The sequence below is a fragment of the Thermobia domestica genome, chromosome 7 (genome assembly GCF_964235325.1).
Source record: "Thermobia domestica chromosome 7, izTheDome1.hap1.1, whole genome shotgun sequence".
In the NCBI taxonomy this organism is placed as follows: domain Eukaryota; kingdom Metazoa; phylum Arthropoda; class Insecta; order Zygentoma; family Lepismatidae; genus Thermobia; species Thermobia domestica.
Window position 1 is genome coordinate 22,371,947 of NC_137460.1, and position 25,526 is coordinate 22,397,472.

The 25,526-nt window shown below is 37.5% G+C and overlaps 1 protein-coding gene across 1 annotated transcript in view; it reads left to right on the forward strand.

The window, feature by feature from the left end:
• Positions 1-25,526, forward strand: part of LOC145689899 (uncharacterized) — a 545,116-nt gene that overhangs the window by 335,534 nt on the left and 184,056 nt on the right. The window contains exon 2 of the mRNA XM_081764211.1: positions 14,984-15,119. Within this exon, the coding sequence (XP_081620337.1) occupies positions 14,984-15,119 (136 nt within the window). The remainder of the gene's footprint in view (positions 1-14,983; positions 15,120-25,526) is intronic.

Consider the following 25,526-nt stretch of genomic DNA (forward strand, 5'->3'; position numbering starts at 1 on the left):
CCAGAAAATGATCAGTATTTGCTTTCATGAGTTACTTAAACTCGAATTTTGGGTAGTCAAAAATTTACAGTAGGCACTTTATATTATATCTACGTATTTATAAATGTTGCAGTTTGTAAATCTATAAAAGTAGTAAAGCTATGAGAAAACCGTCTTATGCGTATTAAACTGACGAAATCTAATATTGTAAGATCAAAGGTGGATTCTGAGGGAAGAACGCATTGAAGTTTTTGAAACATTCTTGAGATGAAGAATCATTAGATTTTCACTTCATGAAACTTTTTAAGACAATATTTATTACCAATAAATTTTACGGCTAAACAACGATGTAGGAATAAGTGCAGTATAATTTTATGAATTGGAAAAATTTCCATTTCAAAATTTTCCGGAAAATTTTCATCACTGTACAGGATAGACAATTTTTCGATTCATGAAATATTGTTTCACTTGTTCCTACATAGTACTGAAAATTGTTTGAGGCATGAAAATTTTCAGATTCTTTAAACGATCTTTCAATTTTTAACATTTCTATACATGAATTCAACCAATTTTATGATTGCTGAGGAATTGTTACTTGATTACTGATATTTTTCTAGAATGGAAAATTTTCCGCGGAATATTTTCCACCTCATGTCACTAGCCCTACGTTTTATATTAGTGGTTTGTTTATTTTAAAGTTGCGATGTGTATTCATACTGTACAGTGTACATAATTTTATCTTTCCTGCAATTAAGTTCATTATAAAATTTATCTCTAAGTGTATACAATATTTTTTCTGCAATAAATTTTTAAAACGTACATTACATTACAGTAAATAACAAACATTCATAAGATACTGGTCTATGCTAAGAGGTCAGAAAATACTTTATGAATAACAGCGGATTTTCGTTATAAAAGTATACTTCTAATGGTATCGGTGAGGGCAAAAAGTGAGTAGTTACAGAACTTCTGCCTTTCTTTTTTTTAAATTCACCCTGCCCTTTTTCTACATTCAACCAAATAGTCGAGAGTTTACTATACACGCTTATACGGCAGGATCACTCGAAAAAGAGAAAGTCATTATATAATCTGTATTACAAAAACTATGGCTATTCGTGATCCAGTCTCTTTCATAGCTAAAGAAGCATTCAGCAAGAAAAGATCATTCTTAACTAACAGGCTCAATATTGGATTTACGAAGAACTTGGTCAAGTGCTATATATGGAGTATTGGACTGTATGGTTCACGGACTTGGACATTACGGAAGTTAGAAAAGAAATATTGAAAAAGCTTCAAAATGTGATGTTGGAGGAAAATGAAGATAAAATGGACAGAGAGTGTAACAAATGAAGAAGTTTGAAAAGGATGGACGTTTGATGGATAGGAGAGAAGAGGACGCTTCTAGCAACTGAACACATCTTGCGAAGAAATTGTCTTCTTCATATCGCCATAGAAGGAAAAGGAGCAGCAGGAAGAAGTACACAACTAATCGATGATTTGAAAAATAAAAAAAATATTGGGAATTAAAAGAGGAAAGCACGAAAGAATCATTTCCAGACCCAAATCTTAAAAAAAAAAAAGTTAGTCCTAGGATCTGCCGGAAGGTAGAATACCTAATAATAATAATAATAATAATAATAAATTACAAAAACGCTCGCACAGAAAACTTCTAGTAGCATAAATTAATTTATCTTGTTGTAACATATGAGACGGAGAGAGGGAACCAAATATGTCGCCATAAGTCCAGCCTATTCAGCCTAGACGCTAATTCGAGATGTTCCAATGAGAGTCGAACCCAACTCTTTCGCACAGAACGCGAGAAGAATTTCTGTTTTTCCAGGCGGAAGCTGACTAGCGATTAGTGTTAGCAGATGTGTGGTCAGATGGCCATCTCCCCTAACAAGACGTTAAGTAGCATTAAACTATACGTCAGAGTAACAATCATTAACCAAAGTGAGATGTTAATGATCAATTTTGTTTTCGTAAACAACTCGAGACTAACAAGATCACCGTATTTCTTTGTACCTCTTTAACAAGATGTAATAACGTGTTACGTCACGAGGAAGTTTGTAATTTTGTTTGAAAACTTCCTCCTTGTACCTACTGTAATTATAGACTATAATTTGATAACGGTAGTAGTATGTTGCTAATGAGAGGTAATTCGCTTGAAATTGTAAATATAATTACAGACTGTTATAAGAGCGTGTATTGTGTTTGTAGCTTGCACTGTATGCATCAAACACACGGAAACCATTAGGTACGAGTATATAAAAAGAAGGTAACAAACTGACCTAGGGTGGAGAGTAATATATTATTTACCCTGCAACCTTGAACTTAATACACTTATGCAAAACAAGATGAGAGATACGCACGTATCTCCACAGATTTTGATTGAAATTTGACTGAAAGAAAGAATTTATGAAAATGTAGAACAAACACTGAGAAAAGAAACTCTGCTGAAGACAGTAAAGAGAATCACACAGTTCCATTACTTTGGCAAGGATATATACAGTTAAAGTCGCAGTTACCCTTAACGGATTGACTCGATTAACGAACTTCTCCAAAATAATTGCAATTAAGAAAAGCCACATATCCTTTTGTTATATACAACCAACGTTTCTTTGCTACTGTACAGGTTGCATAGATGTTAGGGAATATTACTATAGATTTTAAATGATATGTGAATGGACACCGTTACCCATTGAAGATGTTAACGGATTGAAAGCATTAACGAAATCGGACGAGATAGCTGCAATAAGAAACGTTACTTATCCTTGTATTATAGGCAACCAACATTTCTTTGCTACTGTTCAGGTTGCATAGAAGCTAGGGAATACTGTAGATGTTAAATAATAGGTGAACGGTAACCGTTATCCATAAAGATGTTAACGAATTGTCTCCATTAATGAAGTCGGCCGAGATAATTGTTATAAATGGCTGCTGGAGAAAATAAAGCACAATTCAAACATTCTGATTTGTTCAAGAGTTTTCCTGTGGAGCGACGGACATTTGTACTAACAGTACAATCTTTACGTACCCAGTACGTGAATTAAAATACTATTAATACATTACTTGATGAGACAGACATGTGCGAGGCAAACAGAATTCGGAAGAGAGCGTTTACAACAAGAAAGAAAAAAGAAGTATTTGATTCTTTTATTTCTAAACAATACGAAAATCTAAGTCTTGAAAATTCGAATAGACGCACTAGATAGGCTACGGTTAATTTTACACCTTTTCCTTCCGTGTATAGCCAACGCGACGACCTGCATTAAGACAAATATGTCGTGACCCTGCTGCGCACCCAGAAATGTTTGGTGAGAGAGGTCCAAAGTATTTGGGTGGGGCGAGTCTAATACCTTTATGTAATATTGAACCGGTCTTATTCTGCACCATAAAAGATAAGTAATCATTACCATTTATATCTTTAGAAAACATGATAGAACTAGATTTTTTTTATAGAAAAAAAAGAGTATACATGAGGTCAGTAGCGTAGCCAGGATGTGTGTTTGGGGTGGCCCAAGTGTTGTTATAGGTGCATATAGAAAAATTACAAACAAAAAATATATAAACATAAAAAATTATAAAAAATTACAAACATCAAAGTACCAAATTACATTGTCGGACCTCTTTGGGGTCCCGGCCCCTCTGCCCCCCTTCCCTACGCCATTGCATAAGGTGCCAAATCAAATCATAGCCTACATCAATCATTTCTCTGTTAAACAAGTATAGTTCTGTTAAGAAATTCTACAAATGTTATTCGAATTACGAAATTTGAGGGTCGTACCCGGTGGGCTCTGACCGGTAGATATGCCCTCCTTGGTGGCGACGCACACTTGGATAACCCCTCCAGTCAAATGTCGGGGTAGTGTATTAAAGTTTAGATTCTACATACGTCCTTTCAATTTTTTGTTATTCATTGTTATGATTCCTATATAAATTGACCTCATAAACCAAGTAGATGAGACTTTTCCATCTTGAGTGTGTCGCGATATTCTCGGGTATTACGTCGTAGTATCGAAGGTATCGCGAGATGTTTTGTTATAAATTCATAATATTAACCAAACGAAAAAATCGTGGTAAAATAATATTAAATTTCCCTTTCTTCTCCGCTCAGCTCATTAACAATGTAAAATGCTCTGTTCTTCGCACTTTAAAACACGAAAGTGAGACTATATAATGAGGAGTACCTAAATATGGGTTTCACGTGGTGTAATGGTGAAGGATGTCCTATATCAGTGTTTAATTGTGGAGTGAATGGGCGTCGTGTAAAATTATGCCTACCAGTCAGATGTCATCGTAAGAGAAATGTTGGAAAACACAATTTACATAAATAAAAATGAATGTGACTTCGTTCGTGACTTATTATCATGGTTATTATCATTTCACTTAAGGGAGGGAAAGGGAATAATATATATATATATATATATATATATATATATATATATATATATATATATATATATATATATATATATATATATATAATATTGTAAAACTTTGTCCCATATAGGTTGCAGGTAGAGCGTTAATAAAAAGAGCGTCCGGAATAGACTCCCACTGCCGGCTTTTTATTATAAAAGTTCCACTATAAAAAGTATTTTACAAAAATACTATACAGATAACTTCTCTAAGTTTGCAGGGTTAGATATAGGTAGACTTTGACTGAGAGGTCGCAGACAGGATCTCTACAGAGCCCCGAAGCAGGCTAAGCAGAGTGGCGTTAAGGACCCAAAGCTCCGAAGCAAGCAGAGGGATGGTTAGGTGGCCAACAGAGCCCCGGAGCAGGCTAAGTGGCTGTGGTTGGGATTTCCGACAGAGCCCTGAAGCAGGCTAAGCCAGGACAAAGGATAGGCATAGTCTCGAAGCAGAGTAGAGGCCTTGGGTTAGGTTACTCCTAATGTTCCGTGGCAAACAGTAGGAGGGGAAACCAGAAAACTGGTACCTAGTTGCTGTCGTCCACCAAATTTATAGGGGTCCTCGGGTAGCGGTGGCGTTGCTGCTCTGTCGTCATCGTCTGCTTCGTGGGAGGAACCAGAAGTCTGTCGTCTGCAGGTGATAGTGGATCCATCTGGTGTCTAGAATCCTCTTGCAAAACCATGTGGCGGTGTTTGTAAACATTAGCGTGAAGAGTTGTTTATACACAACACCACGTGGGACATTATATATATAGGGTCAATATAGGGTGTCCCATTTAAAACGCAAGTCCGAATCAAGTATAGGCCAACTTTTGAACGAAATGAGGTACACGTATAACTTGATCCATGTAGATATTTTTAAAAATAAAAGAAGCTAACGAAGTCCACGTGTCTACATGCAGTGTTACCAAATGTAAGTGAAAGTGTAAAACAAAATATTTACAAAACATGGTAAATCGCATGTCACACATGGACATGAACACGCAGCCCACAAATTTCAGCGCGGATTTGTATGTTCTATCGGCAGTTATCATAGTCAAAGAAGAACAGTTCATTTTCGCCATCAGCTTGTCCAGAATTCTGCCATTAATGGCGTACCCGCGAAAAAGTGGTTTTTGAAGTTTTACGCTACGCACTGGCAACACTGCCTGTGTTTAAGTGCAACAGCATGTGTGTTTAGATACTGCTTATCACTTAGAATCATTGAAAACACCAAATAAAAACATTGAAAACAAGTAGGAAAAACAGCGTAACTTGCATGCACCCTGCAACCCTTTAAGAAGAGGCTAAATGTTGGCAAAGGGAGAAGTAAACTAAAAAGAAAACGAGAGAGAGAGAGAGAGAGAACAAAGCAAAACATAAAAGATACGTATATTTACAAAATTGTTGGCTTTGATGTTCTCATTAATATATTTGATTCTATTGGGTTGTTTTGTCTTTGTGGCAAAACGTTCATTAGTTCTTTTTTATGTTACCAATACAACTAGGGAAAGAAGATGACAAATTTTCCACATGACTATATATATATTGTATTTTGCTTGAAGCAAAACTGAAAAATATGAAAAGCAAAAATTGACTTCTGATCGTGCATAGTATGTATGAAAAATCAAGTGACTTAAAAAAAAGAAACCTACTGTATACGTTTAATAAAACAAGAATTTTTTCACAATCAACTCATGTAAGAAGAAATAAAACACTAGATAACATGTGACGTACACAGCTTGTGAAGTAGTAATGTTAATAATTTAAAATGTGATTGTTCCTCTGGATTGCATTATCTGTAGCAGAGCTACTGTGATGTACTGTGCTGATACATATTGTATGTATGAGAAGGGACTTCATTATCATAAACATCATAGGGTGGATTCCAAATGCAGACAGGCAGGGAGTGTCAATGTGATGTCACAAATATCCATCATACTGAAATATATAAAATGATGAGACACACATTTTTCTGTTTTGCAGAAAAAAAAAATGTTTTGCCGACTTAGGCTGCTTCGAAGTTGGAGGTCCAATTTGTCAGAAGTTTTGTCGCCTAAAATTGTGAAAAGCTTATCACAATTTTAGGTTTCAGAAACTATGAAAGATATTTCAGGCTGGCTTTTCGTAATTGAAAGGAAATGGAAAGGTCTTGCAAATGCATATACAACGAACGTCATATGCAGCGTTTGAAATGTGCTATTAATGAAAATACAAAAAAATAGTCCCCTTTTGGACCCCCAAAATCTCAAAAAGACCACCCTCAAAAATTACGTAATTTGCAGGACAGTTATAGCAATATCTCACGTTGCACATCTGTAAATTACAGAGGGTGTATATTCCTGCTTTCAGTTTTACAAACGATTTACATAGGCACATTTACAAGCTGAAAACGTAAACAGAATCGCAATTTGTCAGCAGACATACGTGATTGCAGCAGGATAACAATATATATAAAGTATAAATTCAAACCAAACAAAACGTAAACAGCATTATATAGATAATGAGAACCCATAACGAAAAAAAAAAAAAAACAGTTATAGATGCTTGTAACATGCTGGTTTGTGCAAAAATAGGGTTTGTTTTTCCCATTGCAAACTTTGAGGCGTATGTAAGAATAAAGTGTTATGCATTTAATATATCATTGTTCAGAGCGCATTTCGCATATAACTGACGGCGTTTCGCGCAATGGCTGGACAAAGATGAAGCACCAAAACACTTTCCCAAACCTAAGCTGCATCCACAGAAGATCTTGGTTACTGTTTGGTGGTTGGCACTTGAAATCATTCCCTACAACTTCTTCTATCCTAGCGAAACCATCACATCAGCGAGGTATTGGCGGGAACTCGACAGAATGCACCAAAAACTGCAACAGTTATACCCAGCATTGGTCAGTCGCAAAGAACCAATTATGCTCCATGAAAACGCCAGACCGCACGTCTCACTAATAACTGTGCAACAGTTAACTTCGAGACACAGGAAGTGCATGTAAATTTTAAGCTGTCATATGGACCTGCAAAGGACTATAAATTTTCCCTGATAGCGTTCGGCAAAACGAACAATCCCCTTGGACAATCTGAAAGACTGCATGCTACCCGTGATACTGAAATAGCCAGTGTAGAAGCTGCTTTCATGCACAGAACACACGTATGAAATACCAGTATTGCTAGTTCACATAGCCTACCTTGCACATCAAATTTGAAGATCACGTTTTCTGCTTGTAAATGAGCTTATGCAAATCGTTTGTAAAACTGAAACCAGGAATATACACCCTCTATAATTTATACATGTGCAACTTCAGGTATAAAACTGTAACTGTCCTGCAAATTACATAATTTTTGAGGGTGGCCTTTTCGAGATGTTGGGGGTTCAAAAGGGTATTATTATTATTATTATTATTATTATTATTATTATTATTATTATGTATCCCAAACGCTGCACATGACTTTCGTTGTATATGCATTTGCAAGACCTTTCCTTTCCTTTCAAATAATAAAAAAAAAAACGTCTGAAATATCTTTCATAGCTCCTGAGAAACAGCCTTTCACAATTTTAGACGCAAAAAAATTCTGACAAAATGGACCTCCAACTTTGAAGCAGCCTAATCCGGCCCAACATTTTTTTTTCTGTAAAACGGAAAAATATGTGCCCCATTTTGTATCAAGAACACTATATTTCAGTATGATGGATGCCTGTGACATGACCCTGACAGATTTTGTAAAATCTGCCTGAATTGAATTGGATAGGGCCATAGGTATTCTGCCATTATTGGCAGGGCACTTGTTGCAAGTGAGAAGTTTCCATGCTTCAAGGTCTTTCGCTACTCTCTTCTTCACGTACGATTTCTCTGTTTTGATGTCGTTCATTAATTGTAGTTTCCTTCACCCCCTTCCTTCTCTTTCCTTCCACCATACCTTCTAAAACTTTCCTCATGATACAGTTCCTTTTTAGCCAATGTTCCAACCAGTTTCTCTTCCTTTTCTTAATAATATCTAACGTTGTCTATTTCTCCTCCACCATTTCTAACACCCTCTCATTCGTTTTCCGCTCGACCCAGCTAATTATCTTCATTCTTCTCCACCCCGACATTTCGAAAGCGTCCAGCTGTTTTTCTTAATTTGTGCAGAATGTCCATATTTCTGATCCATACAGTATAATACTCCACACGAAGCGTTTTATAAGTCTTTTCCTCAACTCTTTTCTTCAAGGTCCCACAAAATAGTATTTTCTTCCTCCTAAAGGCTTCTTTCACCATTCCTATTCTTGCTTTTATTTCACCTTCACACTTCATATCATCGAAGGAACTAAATAATGTTACAGTAGTCATTTCCCTTTCAAAAAGAAAAAAGTTTAAATTATGAAGGCAATCTATGGTTGCAACAGGACCGGAAGCATAAATGGGTTGTATTGACTTCATTTCCGAGATTTCCCGAGGGGAAAACAAATACTATGAGCGCGGAACCAAAGAAGATTTTGTGACAAAAACTGTTGGAACTAGGTACCGAAATAAATTTTGCGATAAAAATCTGTTCCGGAACCGAAACCAATATTGAAGCGAAAACGAACGAAAAAAAAGGAATAGGTTTTGCAATAAAACTTCTGTAGTAGGTGATTCCTTTGCTCAACATCGTTCGTAGCTCGAAGTCAGTGATGCCAGTCCCATTTTGTGGATTTTTTTGACGTTAATAGTTCGAAATGGGATAAAGAAAATTTTCGTCGAAATTAGCAACATTAGCAACACGACTTTTTGTTACATGTATGATCAAGTCAACAAAATTCTCTACGTCCGGGAAGTAGACATAGTTCACCTTTATGCAGAGTTTTCTGACGCGTGATTAGTGCGATACTAAAGAGTTCGACTAACATGTTTCCTGTAGTATGACGCTAATCATACGTCAAAACGACTATGCATAAGGCCCAATGAGTCATCGATAAACTTTGTCAACTTTTAGTCTTAAGTCTTTCATTTGACATCGACAAAGCCCATCCAAGTGAGGAGTGACTTAATCATGTGTAATACTTACAAATCAAGTGCCAGGAAACCAAATTTCTGCTCTGGTGTTTGAAGAAAGAAGAAAAAACAATGAACGAATGAAAGAAAGAAAATAAAAATAATGTCAAACGAGAAACAATCAATTCCGACACATTCCACACGAATGGGCGGAGTACAAAACTTTTCTAGTATCATTCGGCTCACTCAGTATAAGGTGATGGTACAAAGGTGTGATAGAGTCGCTGCATTTCTGACAACATAAAAAAAAATATATGCTCATTATCGATTTTGGAAAATGGTGGGTAACCCAGAAACTATTTTATAAACGTGAAAGATGGAAAATTATTGATAATTCACCCAGAAATTGAGAAAAGTAACACACGACATATATAAGTTTCATTTTCATATTTATTATTATTATTATTATTATTTATACAACGTGAGAAATTAAGATACAAAATGGGATTATTATTATTATTATTATTATTATTATTATTATTATTATTATTATTATTATTATTTTGCATCTGGACATCAAATTTTATGGTGTTTCAGATGCACTGCTGTTGAATGTTCTGCTGAATCACTGCTTGCAATGTTCTTTAGCTAACAAACTTTGGAAGTGATGATGTCCAAAATGTATTTCGGTTCTCCTTTTGAAGCACGCCAAATTGAAACAATATTGTTAGGTTGCGAGACCGAAACTCTTTTTAAGTATTTCCGGTTTCCTTACCTTGATTATGTTGTTTCTAAATGTTTCTGTAGTTTTATAATTGCTAAAGTCTGTTGTGCCCGTAATATCAGACAGTATGGTGAAAGGCACGCTTTACTCTTGAAAATGAAATGAAATCTTTGAGTTTAAAGTCTCACGATTATGCCTATTAGTCTAAGGGAGACAGATGATTAACGCAAGTGAATGATAATGGAAGAATTGGTGGAATGAGAATGTGGAAGGAAAGGGGAGTATCCCGAGTAAACCCATAGATACGATGATGTTAACCATAAACTTAATTGGCCGGGGATTGAACCAAGGACTTCACGCGCCAAAGGTTCAGCGTTCTACCACTGAGCCATCTACCTCCCTCAAATTATGTACGAGTAAATGTCGTTTATTTTCGGTATTGGATCATGTAAATGTTATACTGCTTTAAGAATCTGCCTTACTAAAAATAATACAAAATTTACCATTTTTCTTGTTTTTCATAAGTGAAAGGAGATAATGAAATGCAACTTACCACAATCATAGATAATGTTTTCCTACAACAGAAAATATGAACCTGAAGAATGTTCAGTGTTGCTATGTATAGAAATTAGTGTTACCAGAAAAACAAGGCTCCTAAAATCTAAGTTAAGGCAGCGATTAGAGGAACGAACTCAACTGTATTTGCTTACGTATCATGTTGTTTGGGTTTCCTGTGAACTACTTTTAAAATAATAGTTGTATTCAGTTCGTAATAAACAAAATAGTTTTAACATACAATTATTAAAACTAAATAATAAGGTTATTTGAAAAAGTAGTTCACAGGATTCCAAAAGAATATGATACGTAACCAAATGCAGTTGATCGTCCCTCTAGTCGCTGTCTTAACTTAGATTTTAGGGACGTTGTTTTTTTCTGGCAACACTGTAATTTCTATGGATAGTAACACTGAAAATTCTTCAGGTTCATATTTTTTGTTATAGAATAACATTTTCTATGATTGTGGTAAGTTGCATTTCATTATCTTCTTTCACTTATCAATAAAGAAGCAAAAGTAAAATGGTAAATTATGTATTATTTTTAGTAAGGCAGACTCTTAAAGGTAAAGTCTTCTGTATAGGTAAAGTCTTTTATATATATATAAAACTTCTACAAGGTACAGTAATTTTGATTTTAGGTATTGTAAAAAATAGCCCTACATATTTTGCATATTTCAAAATTTGGATAATTCATTTTTTTTTTTTTTGTGACGTCAGACTTGAAATCAAGTTTCTTGAATGAAAACGCTTCGTTCAAAAATCACGTTATACAAGGTATATATTTTGCTTCTTAGTATACATTCCCAACATGGTGCAGACGTTCAGGAGGGTATTGTCTTTGAGTTTCGGAATGTGATTCATCCTTAATGGGAAGGTGGAATGACTGGTTGCGTGATTTCATAAGTTAGAGAATTAACTACTTTGTTCCATATTGTTTTGACCGTGTACGAACGATTGTAATTATTACAACGTTTGTTTTATTTATCAGTATATTCTCTAGTTTCATTGGGTCCCTAAGTTTTATTTGGAGAAGGAATTGTGGTTTGTATTCCGGGGAGAATTTTGGGATTCGCTGCCAGGATAATGTTTGTGCTAGGTCAAAAAGACTTGCATTTGTTTCTTTGTTCTTGTAGATTTATTCTGTTTACTGCTCGTATTTTTCGCTACTTGCTGTTGCTGTGTTTGCTTTCTACTCATACCGTGGAAAGGCCAAAGTATTTTGATTCCTTGCAATCTACCTCGCTTTACTTAGTGTTTCTGTTTCCTAGTTTAATCTCTATTTGTATAGTAACAGGAAAAAAAAACATTAAATGTAGTTAGGTCTGTCGTCTCATAACTTTGATCCGATCTTGGGTTTTCTTTCTCAGCTGCATTTCTTGGGGGCCGTTGTAACTCAGTGGTATAGCGTTCATCTCTGGTGCGTGGGGTCGCTAGTTTGATCTCAGATCAAGTATGTTTGTGGTGGACAACATCGTGTCCGTGGGTTTTCTCGTGGTACTTGCGTTTCCTCCCACATTCTCACTGCCCCGAATCTTCCATCATCATTCACTTGTATTAATCATCCATAGTATTGCAACTTTGACGTAACATCCCCTTGAGTTCTGCTTGTGCGGAACCTAGAGAGTATTTTACAGTTGCACACCCAGAATTTTTCGTTGGGAGGGGTCCAAGGGAGAAGTCCAATTCCACAAGCCACTACATCTTTGTAGTATTGAACGAGTATCATTCTGCACCCGAAAGGATAATAGGTAACTGTAAAATACTTCTGCCTTATTTTCAGGAAAAAAAATATTGTTTTTGTAAGAAAAAGAGTACAGATGAAGTGTTAAATCAAATATTCATGCTACGTCAATCATTTCTGTTAAACAAGTAGAGTTTTATTGAAAAAGTATACAAAGTATGTAGAATTAGGAAGTTTCGGGGGGTCCAGATTTGGTGGACCCCCCGTGAGTGCACCCCTGATTGTACAACTGAGTCACTGTAACCCCTAGAAATTTAGGAATATTTAAAAATATTGGAGAGACAGTCCCATTTTCTCCCATCTCTGTAGCACGCATATACAGTAAATTATAAAATGTGGTTTAGATTGTAGTTCCATTTTAGCTGCTGTTTTTTTTTGAAATTCTGCTTCTCGGAAGAGTTATTTTGTACGTACATTATAGCATATGGAAAAATTCCCGCAGTGCAGAGTTGTTCCACTTACGTTTTTCTTCTCTTTTTTCTTAATTTGTTCTTGTTCTTTTATTTCCTTTTCTTTCTATCTATACTGCAGAAAGAAAGAAAATAATAAAGAAAAAACATCGTGAACGGGAAAAGAATGATACAAAAAAAATGTTGGAACAGAATGAGAATTGTGGATTCTTTTAACGATGTTACATGGTAGCTTTAGGGAAATACAACGACCGTTTGCGATTCGAAAAAAAGCAAAATATATGATCTTAAGAATATATACAACACATAAAGTCCTTACACCATGTTTCTTTGTCGTTTTTCGTTTGTTCCATTTAAGAAAAACAGGTCTAAAAATAATTTAAAACTATAGAAAAGAGCCTCTTTCTATCTCGTTTCTTAAAATTTTTAAAAATATTTTAACAGTTTTTTTTTAACAATTTTGAAATTAGACAAAAATATGACAAAGGTCAAATGATAGGGGGAAGATTGCTTCTTCCAAGATCACCTGGGGCAACCACTTTGGGGAAGAGAGAAGGATCAATCAGGTTTTTAATGGAAAGAAAAGCAACACTACCTAGGTACTATGTTTGTATTCCGGATCCGATTTTCCTGAAATATATAAATTGATTTTTTTACATTTGCCTACCTGTCGTCAATCCCCAACCTGGAGGACCAGGATTTTCTGTCTGGGTTTTGTTCCCTAATTTGAAAGTACTACTGCTATTAAAATTTACCAAACTACTGTTAAAACTACCAAAAACTACAACTATCAGTAGCAGGGTATCAGTATCAGTCAAGGAACCAGCAGGAAAAGTTGGGGTGAAACAAAAGAGAGAGGTGTCATTGATAAGAAAACATGGTGGTGGAATAAAGGAGTCTAAGCAGCTGTGAATGAGAAAAAAAGATACGATATAAAAAATGACAATCAACTAAACGGCGTGACAAACATCTTGGCATTTGAAGGCGGCGCTACAAGTTCCCTTTAAATGCTGCTAGCAAATGAGAAGCCAGCGGTATTGCCACGTTTATTTTGTACACATCCACGTCTATCCTTTGCCATCTGATCGCGCTGTAGTTTGTCTGCTTATCCATAGCCACGCCCCTTAGCACTTGGCATAATCGCGTCAGAGCCTGTGTTTTATTCGTTTAGCTGAAATGCCAAGATGTTTGTCACAGGCTTTAGATCTGATGGATTACAAGGAAGCAAAGAAGGCAGCTAAGGTAGCAAAAGGCAAGGCTTATGATGAGTTGTAGAATAACCTGGAAACAAAACAGAGAAGAAAGATGATATACAAGCTTTCGAAGATAAAAGAGACGCAAAGGAAAGATATATTTTGTATGTGCGCTGCACTCAGGACGAAAATAACGAGGTTTTGACAAGTGAGAAGGAGAAGAAGATGTGGAAGGAGAAATTTCAGGAAGTGAAGAAAACCCGAGGGAAATCTATTTGTGCGAAAATCTGTCCACGAATCAGGGACTAGTTCGTCTGTGATCATGGTAGAGGTAGAAACTGTCATGAAAAAGATAAAAAGTGCTAAATCTCCAGATCCAGATAATCTCTCTATCGAAGCATGGAAATATTTAGCTAAAGAAGGTGTGCAGTGGTTTACTCGACTTTTTAATAGGATGTTGGAAACAGGAAATATGCTAAACGAATGGAGAGACAGCTACATTGTACCGCATTTTAGAAATAAATGAGATATGAAAGAATGTGGCATCTACAGAGGAATAAAAGTTATCAGCCATGCAACGAAGCTCTAGGAGAGACTGATAGAAGCATAGATTGAGAGACGGTTTCATGAGAGGAAATACCTTCACCGATTTGAACAATTATTTTTCTTAATTCATTTTCGGTTCGAGTAAAATTTGACTAGGGGTATTTACATGTAATTACTGAAAGTTAGTAAGATCGTAAAAATTGTGAATATTTTCCATATTTCAGCAAACTTTAGAGCACATGCGCGACCGGAAGATATAAACAGATTTTATTTCTCTTTGGTTCCCTTTTAGTCTCCCCAATTCGTAATTTTCCCGCAGTTTTTACGACTTGAAAAAAATAAAAAATGAAAATTTTCGTTCGACTCTAATGCCTAGTTAGAAAATCGTATTGTTTTGTGGGTAACCTGACACTCACGCCTGCTTTATACCTGTACTAAATAAAATAAAAGAAATACTAATATTATTTTTTTCTTTTTTGTTTCAGCAATCGAACCGGACAGTGACGAGGAAGGTGACGAGGCGGATCGAGCGTCGAAAAACAACGACGATTCGGACGCGCGACGCAAAGTTACGAACCGTATGCGGCAGATGATATCTTCAGGGCCTCTCTTGGCACAAGCGTAAGTAAATAATCTTTTTACCTTATTCTCCATAAGAGCTAATTTACCTCTCATTTTTTTAAAAAAGAGAAGCTAGGTTTTTTTCATAAATATAAGTTTTGTTTCGTAGAGAATTATTTTATGGTATTCGGCTATAATCACACATATTCCCTCAAGCTATAAAGCTCGATTAAGAGGCCTAATCACAGCGAAATTAAAATACCGCTAATTTTACAGTAATTATGTGATATCTCCAAATAGATAAAAGATAATCGAAATGTGGAACAAAAACGCCCTAGATAATATTATTTTACATGAGGTACCGTTATCACGAGTCACATAGTAGCTTTTCGTTTGCAGCCATTCAGAAACGCGAAAATAAATGCCAATATTCTAAATGGCTGGAAATCGAATGCAGATAAGTGAGTCGTGATAACGGTATCTTATGTAAAATAATATTAACTAGGGTGCACTTGTTCCACATTTCGATTATGTTTTATCTATTTGTAGATATCACATAATAACTGGAACATTAGCGGTATTTTAATTTCGCCGTGATGGGGCCTTTTAATGTAGGGCTTGTTCTTAGTTCAGCGGATTAGCAAAGGAGAAACAGTTTTTCCATCAATGTATTCGGTAAATATAGGCGCTGGTTTTTAAGATTCCTGTGCTACCAGATATGTTGAATTATATCTAATAGGGATATGAGGAGTATGTTGCTATGAGTTTACTTTATAAACTATCTTTTATATTCTCATAAGCAAGAGTAATACAGCTGTCTATAATAGAAACTTATCAATAAAGTTAATAACCTAACTCAATGGAAAATGTTATTGGAGAAAATCTTGTTGTTTTGTCTATGACGGATATGGAGAAGGAACCGAAGAGAGAGTCCATATTTTATTTTTCTACTCTTCTTGGCTGGGTAGCTCAGTGGTAGAGCAATTACTTCTGATGCGAATGATCCCAGGACCATGTGTGTTTATGGTGGAAAATATTGTGTTTGTGTGTTTTGTTGAGGTTCTTTCGTTTCCGTCTGATATCTTATTCCACCAGTTATTTCATAAGCACTAGGAATTTGGTTTAGCAATTCTTTTTATATATTTTATCCTGTTTGTGCGTCCAAAATCAATGTTAGCCAGGATGTAGAGGGTCACAAGTAAGAATTAGAATTCGTTAATGGAGGTGGTACTTCCACCGGAACTGGTAGGAATCAACAATTTCCGGTTTTAATGTTGATCATTATAGAGAAAAATACAATAATGGATAGCGAGAAGTGGTTTCCTCGAATCGATTGAGTCTCCCAAGAGTACATTTAATCTCTATCCTAGGTACCCGGCTATTTGAGGCGATCGCAAAGCGTATTTATTGCTCATGCGTACTCTTGGAATACGCTGACCATGTATTTAAATGTAGATGGCTAATCAAAAACGCGAAAGCAATAAAATCGCTGAGAAAACGTCAGCTCGAGCGTATTTAGTGCGGGTCGGAACAATAGACCGCCTGCTGTTTAAAAGATTTCAAAAGGAAGAAAAAAAGGAAAGACGTGTTGCGAGGCAATGGAATTGTAGCAAGAAACAGCTGCTTGGAAGATGGTTTGTGCAGAGTATTGGAACTCTGCTATTACACACCTGGACCTGGCAAAAAGACCTGGAAACCCTGACTGACTCACAGTATGATTTACACATCTGGTGAAAGTAAAATTACTGAATAGCCACTTTGGCCGCGTTCGCTACAGAGGGTAACGCTTTCTCGACTAGCCTAGGACTAGCTCTTCAGTAAAACAAAAAGCTGTATAAATCCACCATAACTTCCGGTTTCAATATTGATATGCATAGAATAAAAGCATAAGAGATGGCGAGAAGCTGGTTTCCTTATAATAGATTGTGTTCTAAGAATACGTGTTATCTTTTCTCTTAACCCTCTTTTAAACTGGAAGTGGCAGAACTCAACCTTCGGTTTTTTTTATATTGATCGCTGTAGGGTAAACGGTAATAGATAGCGAGAAGTGATGCCGTGTAATCAATTAAGCGATCCAAGAAGATATTTCTATTCGATCTCTACTCTAATCTTTCTACTAAATCTGAAAATGGTAGAAATTTACTACCACTTTCGGTTCTACTACTAATTGAGAAAATACCACGCAATACAAACCAAACTATTTTTTTACATGTCGTACACGTGGCACTGCTACTTGCATCGGCGGATCCAGCTAGGAGCCGTGGGGCCCTAAGCTGCCCAGTATTTTCAGTGACAAAAATAATTGAAGCTATTACTTATATTTATTGAAAGTATAGTAAGCATTGCCTTTTATTCTTTATTACAAAATTTTTGAAACATTAGTTAATGGTTTCAGTTGCCGTTTTTCTATTATTCATTGTGTAAAACAATACTTAAGGTCAACGTCCAACTTAGCCACAATATTCAACGGGTAAGAGTTAAAAATGAAATGAAATCTTTTGGATTTTACGTCCCACGATTATGCCGGTTAGGCTAAAGGAGACGGTGATTATGAGAAATGAATGAAATGGTGTAATGAAGAAAGTGGGAGGAAACGGGAGAACCCCGAGAAAACCCACGCATACGGTATTTGTCCACCACAAAGTTCACTTGGCGGGAGCAGGGTTTGAACCCGGGACTCCATACACCAGAGGTGAACGCTCTACCACTGAGCCACCGCGGACCGGGTAAGAGTTAAGTTGGGAACTTCTGCAGGACTCATGAAAAATTGTGCACTCATGATATACCTATCATAGTCTTGCCACCCCTCTACCCAATTTTTACCTTCTATATTCCCCACTAGCTATTTGTTCTAATAATCCGATCAATTTTACCTAGAGAATTCCTTCAAAGTGGATGCCACCGGACAGGGGCGTAAATAAGGGCCCCCCAAGTCCCGCATTGCGGGGGGCCCTAAGCCATCACGGGACGCCCAAATCGTGATGTAGGACGTAAAGAAGAGGCCCAATTCCACGTTGTCTGCGGGGTGACCCCCAAGCCCTTAGTTACGCCACTGCCACCGCACGTGCATTATGTTTGATTCACCCCTTGACAAAGATTACTCACCTTTTGTTTTTATTGCATTATATCGACGAATAAGAATATATAGCTATTGAAACAGTAAGTCTCATACGCATTACCATGTTCTATTTCAAGTACAAAATCTAATCTCCTTTTTCCCCTTCAACACTACCGAGGCAGCGGAGCAGAAAACCAAGAGAAGCGATGAATGAAGCAGTTAATCCTAATTCCGTATTCAACTGTCTCAATTGTTTAGTTTATGGTCGATGGAAATCGAGATATTCAGTGGATTACAACAACTGTATGCGTTGGAAATACCAGTTTTGCATTGTGGAAAGGAAGATCAGTGTTTGCAGCCTCCTAAATTGTCTGCGGAACTAACAATACGAATACTTTATTGCTTCGTTTCTGAAAGGCAAATAGCCATAATTCATAAATATTTTTTTTCAAACGTAATGTGTTATACTTAGTGGTGGCGTGCCATAAACGATTTAACTTTTTCTTTTTTTATTTACGAGTAATACTCGTATATGCAGTGGCGTATTTAGGATTTTGTTTTGGGGGACTATGCACAACACGGGGAAGCAGGTAGACAATTGACCTCCTGAGTTTGAGAATTAAATACAGTATATATTTTAATTTATGCATAAATTGAAGTATTAATGGCAAGGATTGCAGACTGGCAAATCTTATGTGATATGATACACACAAATTTAGCAGTGAATCTAACCTTTTATTCTATTCATAGAAGAAAAAGGAAGCATTCTCTTGGCCTACCTAATTTCTCGGGCTACTTATTCCCCCTCTAGATTTTCTTTAATTCAAACATTTATCTTTCTTTATAACTAAACAATGTAAACATTCTTTTGCTATAATATCTAAAGTCCCGTTATGTTGATATCCGTGCAAGTTGGTGTGGAACACAAGTTTCGCTTATCAGCGCCTCTTAGTTTTGGTGTTACTGACGACGGCCGACTTGAATCACAAGTAACTACAATCGAAAGTATAATAGGAGAAACTAAAGAAAGTAACAGTTAAGAAAAAGAAACAGAAGAGTAAAATGGACGAAAGAATGAAAAAAAGAACGCAGTTTTTACATGGAATGAAATGTTACAAATACAGTCTTATTTCTGAATAAAGGGTATAAGAAAATGGAAAGTCAATGAAATTCTTAAAAATGGTAAGAAGTATTATTGTTGTACGTGGAATGCGGAAAACTAATAAATTATTTCGAGGGGGAGCTTAAGCTCGATAGCCCCTAAATACGCCACTGAGTATATGTATTACTGTTAGAACTATGTTTAGTGTTGTCCTCGAGACAAGAATAACCTCTGGTACGTATCGACAGACAGACGAACGGATAAAGCCGTTGTATAAGACTTCTGACACTTATGCATAGCATTGTTTGGAAGTCTAACAAAAAAGGTACTCAGTATTTAATGAAAAACGGTAATTTGAAGGAAAGTTATCGTTAATATACTTGTATTAGATGCGGTGAATTCACCTCTTCCCTCATTAAAACCTTCAAACAACAGAGGTTAGTCTTTATTGTGGGGACTGACTTCATCGAGGGAGTCGAGGGACTCGAGGGAGTCGAGGGACTCGAGGGAGTCGAGGGAGTAAAAATAATTACTAGAGGGAGTCGAGGGAGTAAAAATATTCACTCAAGGGACTCGTGGGAGTAAAATTATTCACTCGAGGGAGTCGAGCGAGTAAAAATATTCACTCGAGGGAGTCGAGCGAGTAAAAATATTCACTCGAGGGAGTCGAGGGAGTAAAAATATTTACTCGAGGAAGTCGAGGGAGTAAAAATATTCACTCGAAAGAGTAAAAATATTCACTGTAGGTATTCGAGGGAGTAAAAATTTTCACTCGAGGGAGTAAAAATATTCACTCGAGGGAGTCGAGCGAGTAAAAATATTCACTCGAGGGACTCGTGGGAGTAAAATTATTCACTCGAGGGAGTAAAAATATTCACTTGAGGGAGTCGAGGGAGTAAAAATATTTACTCTAGGGAGTAGAGGGAGTAAAAATATTCACTCGAGGGAGTCGAGGAAGTAAAAATATACACTCGAGGGAGTCGAGGGAGTAAAAATATTCACTCGAGGGAGTAAAAATAATCACTCGAAGGAGTAGAGGGAGTAAAAATATTCACTCGAGGGAATCGAGGAAGTAAAAATATACACCCGAGGGAGTCGAGGGAGTAAAAATATTCACTCGAGGGAGTAAAAATAATCACTCGAAGGAGTCGAGGGAGTAAAAATAAACACTCGGACGAGTAGAGGGAGTAAAAATATTCACTCGAGGGATTCGAGGGAGTAAAAATATACACTCGAGAGAGTCGAGGGAGTAAAAATATTCACTCGAGGGAGTCGACGGAGTAAAAATATTCACTCGAGGGAGTCGAGGGAGTAAAAATATTCACTCGAGGGAATCGAGGAAGTAAAAATATACACTCGAGGGAGTCAAGGGAGTAAAAATATTCACTCGAGGGAGTAAAAATAATCACTCGAAGGAGCCGAGGGAGTAAAAATATTCACTCGAAGAAGACGAGGGAGTAAAAATATTCACTCGACGGAGTCGACGAAGTAAAAATATTCACTCGAGGGAGGCGAGGCAGTAAAAATATACACTCGAACGAATCGAGGCAGTAAAAATATACACTCGAACGAATCGAGGCAGTAAAAATATACACTCGAACGAGTCGAGGCAGTAAAAATATTCACTCGAGGGATTCGAGGGAGTAAAAATATTCACTCGAGAGAGTCGAGGGAGTAAAAATATACACTCGAGGGAGTCGAGGGAGTAAAAATATGCACTCGAGGGAGTAAAAATATTCACTCGAGGGAGTCGAGGGAGTAAAAATATTCACTCGAGGGAGTCGAGGAAGTAAAAATATTCACTCGAGGGAGGCGATGCAGTAAAAATATTCACTCGAGGGAGGCGATGCAGTAAAAATAAACACTCGGACGAGTAGAGGGAGTAAAAATATTCACTCGAGGGATTCGAGGGAGTAAAAATATTCACTCGAGAGTGTCGAGGGAGTAAAAATATTCACTCGAAGGAGTCGAGGGAGTAAAAATATTCACTCGAAGGAGTCGAGGGAGTAAAAATTTTCACTTGAGGGAGTCGAGGGAGTAAAAATTTTCACTTGAGGGAGTCGAGGGAGTAAAAATATTCACTTGAGGGAGTAAAAATATTCACTCGAGGGAGTCAGGGGGAGTTAAAATATTCACTCCAGGGACTCCCTCAAGTGAATATTTTTACTGCCTCGCCTCCGACGAGTGAATATTTTTACCCCCTCGACTCCCTAGAGTGAATATTTTTACTCCCTCGAGTGTATATTTTTACTGCCTCGACTCCTTCGAGTGAATATTTTTACTCCGTCGCCTCCCTCGAGTGAATATTTTTACTCCCTCGACTCCCTCGAATGAATATTTTTACTCCCTCGACTCCCTCGAGTGTATATTTTTTCTTCCTCGACTCCCTCGAGTGAATATTTTTACTCCGTCGACTCCCTCGAGTGAATATTTTTACTCCGTCGACTCCCTCGAGTGAATATTTTTACTCCGTCGACTCCCTCGAGTGAATATTTTTACTCCCTCGACTCCCTTGAGTGAATATTTTTACTCCCTCGACTCCCTTGAGTGTATATTTTTACTGCCTCGACTCCTTCGAGTGAATATTTTTACTCCGTCGCCTCCCTCGAGTGAATATTTTTAGTCGCACGACTCCCTCGATTGAATATTTTTACTCCCTCGACTCCCTCGAGTGTATATTTTTCTTCCTCGACTCCCTCGAGTGAATATTTTTACTCCGTCGACTCCCTCGAGTGAATATTTTTACTCCGTCGACTCCCTCGAGTGAATATTTTTACTCCGTCGACTCCCTCGAGTGAATATTTTTACTCCCTCGACTCCCTTGAGTGAATATTTTTACTCCCTCGACTCCCTCGAGTCAATATTTTTACTCCCTCGACTCCTTCGAGTGAATATTTTTACTCCCTCGACTCCCTAGAATGAATATTTTTACTCCCTCGACTCCCTCGAATGAATATTTTTACTCCCTCGACTCCCTAGAGTGAATATTTTTACTCCCTCGACTCCCTCGAGTGTATATTATTACTGCCTCGACTCCTTCGAGTGAATATTTTTACTCCCTCGAATCCCTAGAGTGAATATTTCTACTTTTTCGAGTGAATATTTTTACTCTTTCGAGTGAATATTTTTACTCCCTCGACTCCCTCGAGTGTATATTTTTACTCCCTCGACTCCCTCGAGTCAATATTTTTACTCCGTCGACTCCCTCGAGTGAATATTTTTACTCCGTCGACTCCCTCGAGTGAATATTTTTACTCCCTCGACTCCCTTGAGTGAATATTTTTACTCCCTCGACTCCCTTGAGTGAATATTTTTACTCCCTCGACTCCCTCGAGTGTATATTTTTACTGCCTCGACTCCCTCGAGTGTATATTTTTACTGCCTCGACTCCTCCGAGTGAATATTTTTACTCCGTCGCCTCCCTCGAGTGAATATTTTTACTCCCTCGAATGAATATTTTTACTCCCTCGACTCCCTCGAGTGTATATTTTTTCTTCCTCGACTCCCTCGAGTGAATAATTTTACTCCGTCGACTCCCTCGAGTGAATATTTTTACTCCGTCGACTCCCTCGAGTGAATATTTTTACTCCGTCGACTCCCTCGAGTGAATATTTTTACTCCCTCGACTCCCTTGAGTGAATATTTTTACTCCCTCGACTCCCTTGAGTGAATATTTTTACTCCCTCGACTCCCTCGAGTGAATATTTTTACTCGCACGACTCCCTCGAGTGAATATTTTTACTCCCTCGATTGAATATTTTTACTCCCTCGAGTGAAAATTTTTACTCCCTCGAATCCTAGAGTGAATATTTTTACTCTTTCGAGTGAAAATTTTTACTCCTTCGAATCCCTAGAGTGAATATTTTTACTCTTTTGAGTGAATATTTTTACTCCCTCGACTCCCTCGAATGAATATTTTTACTCCCTCGACTTCCTCGAGTGTATATTTTTACTCCCTCGACTTCCTCGAGTGTATATTTTTACTCCCTCGACTCCCTCGAGTGTATATTTTTACTGCCTCCACTCCTTCGAGTGAATATTTTTACTCCGTCGCCTCCCTCGAGTGAATATTTTTACTCCCTCGGCTCCCTTGAATGAATATTTTTACTCCCTCGACTCCCTCGAGTGTATATTTTTACTTCCTCGACTCCCTCGAGTGAATATTTTTACTCCGTCGACTCCCTCGAGTGAATATTTTTGCTCCGTCGACTCCCTCGAGTGAATATTTTTACTCCGTCGACTCCCTCGAGTGAATATTTTTACTCCCTCGACTGCCTTGAGTGAATATTTTTACTCCCTCGACTCCCTTGAGTGAATATTTTTACTCCCTCGACTCCCTCGAGTGAATATTTTTACTCCCTCGACTCCCTAGAGTGAATATTTTTAGTCGCACGATTCCCTCGATTGAATATTTTTACTCCCTCGAGTGAAAATTTTTACTCCCTCGAATCCTAGAGTGAATATTTTTACTCTTTCGAGTGAAAATTTTTACTCCTTCGAATCCCTAGAGTGAATATTTTTACTCTTTTGAGTGAATATTTTTACTCCCTCGACTCCCTCGAGTGAAAATTTCTACTCCTTCGACTCCCTCGAGTGAATATTTTTACTCCCTCGGCTCCCTCGAGTGAATATTTTAATCTCTCGAGTGAAAATTTTTACTCCGTCGACTCTCTCGAGTGAAAATATTTACTCCCTCGACTCCCTCGAGTGAATATTTTTACTTCCTCGACTCCCTCGAGTGAATATTTTTACTCCCTCGGCTCCCTCGAGTGAATATTTTACTTCCTCGAGTGAAAATTTTTACTCCCTCGACTCCCTCGAGTGAATATTTTTATTCCGTCGACTCCCTCGAGTGAATATTTTTACTCCCTCGACTCCCTCGAGTGAATATTTTTACAACCTCGGCTCCCTAGAGTGAATATTTTTACTCCCTCGACTCCCTCGAGTGAATATTTTTACTCCCTCGACTCCCTCGAGTGAATATTTTTACTTCCTGGAGTGAATATTTTTTTCCCTCGAGTTAAAATTTTTACTCCCTCGAATACCTAGTGAATATTTTTACTCTTTCGAGTGAATATTTTTACTCTTTCGAGTGAATATTTTTACTCTTTCGAGTGAATATTTTTACTCCCTCGAGTGAATATTTTTACTCCCTCGAGTGAATATTTTTACTCCCTCGAGTGAATATTTTTACTCCCTCGAGTGAATATTTTTACTCCCTCGACTCCCTCGAGTCAATATTTTTACTCCCTCGACTCCTTCGAGTGAATATTTTTACTCCCTCGACTCCCTCGAATGAATATTTTTACTCCCTCGACTCCCTCGAATGAATATTTTTACTCCCTCGAGTGTATATTTTTACTTCCTCGACTCCCTCGAGTGAATATTTTTACTCCCTCGACTCCCTCGAGTGTATATTTTTACTCCCTCGAGTCAATATTTTTACTCCCTCGACTCCTTCGAGTGAACATTTTTACTCCCTCGACTCCCTCGAATGAATATTTTTACTCCTTCGACTCCCTCGAGTGTATATTTTTACTTCCTCGACTCCCTCGAGTGTATATTTTTACTTCCTCGACTCCCTCGAGTGAATATTTTTACTCCCTCGCCTCCCTCGAGTGAATATTTTTACTCCGTCGACTTCCTGGAGTGAATATTTTTGCTCCCTCGACTCCCTTGAGTGAATATTTTTACTGCCTCGACTACCTCGAGTGAATATTTTTACTCCCTCGAGTGAAAATTTTTACTCCCTCGACTCCCTCGAGTGAAAATTTTTACTCCTTCGACTCCCTCGAGTGAATATTTTTACTCCCTCGACTCCCTCGAGTGAATATTTTTACACCCTCGGCTCCCTCGAGTGAATATTTTTACTCGCTCGACTCCCTCGAGTGAATATTTTTACTCGCTCGACTCCCTCGAGTGAATATTTTTACTCGCTCGACTCCCTCGAGTGAATATTTTTATTCCCTCTACTCTCTCGAGTGAATATTTTTTCACCCTCGGCTCCCTCGAGTGTATATTTTTACTCCCTCGACTCCCTCGAGTGAATATTTTTACTCCCTCGACTCCCTCGAGTGAATATTTTTACTCCCTCGACTCCCTCGATTGAATATTTTTACTCCCTCGAGTGAAATTTTTTTCTCCCTCGACTCCCTAGAGTGAATATGTTTATTCCCTCGACTCCCTCGAGTGAATATTTTTATTCCCTCGACTCCCTCGAGTGAATATTTTTACTCCGTCGACTCCCTTGAGTGAATATTTTTACTCCCTCGACTCCCTCGAGTGTATATTTTTACTCCCTCGACTC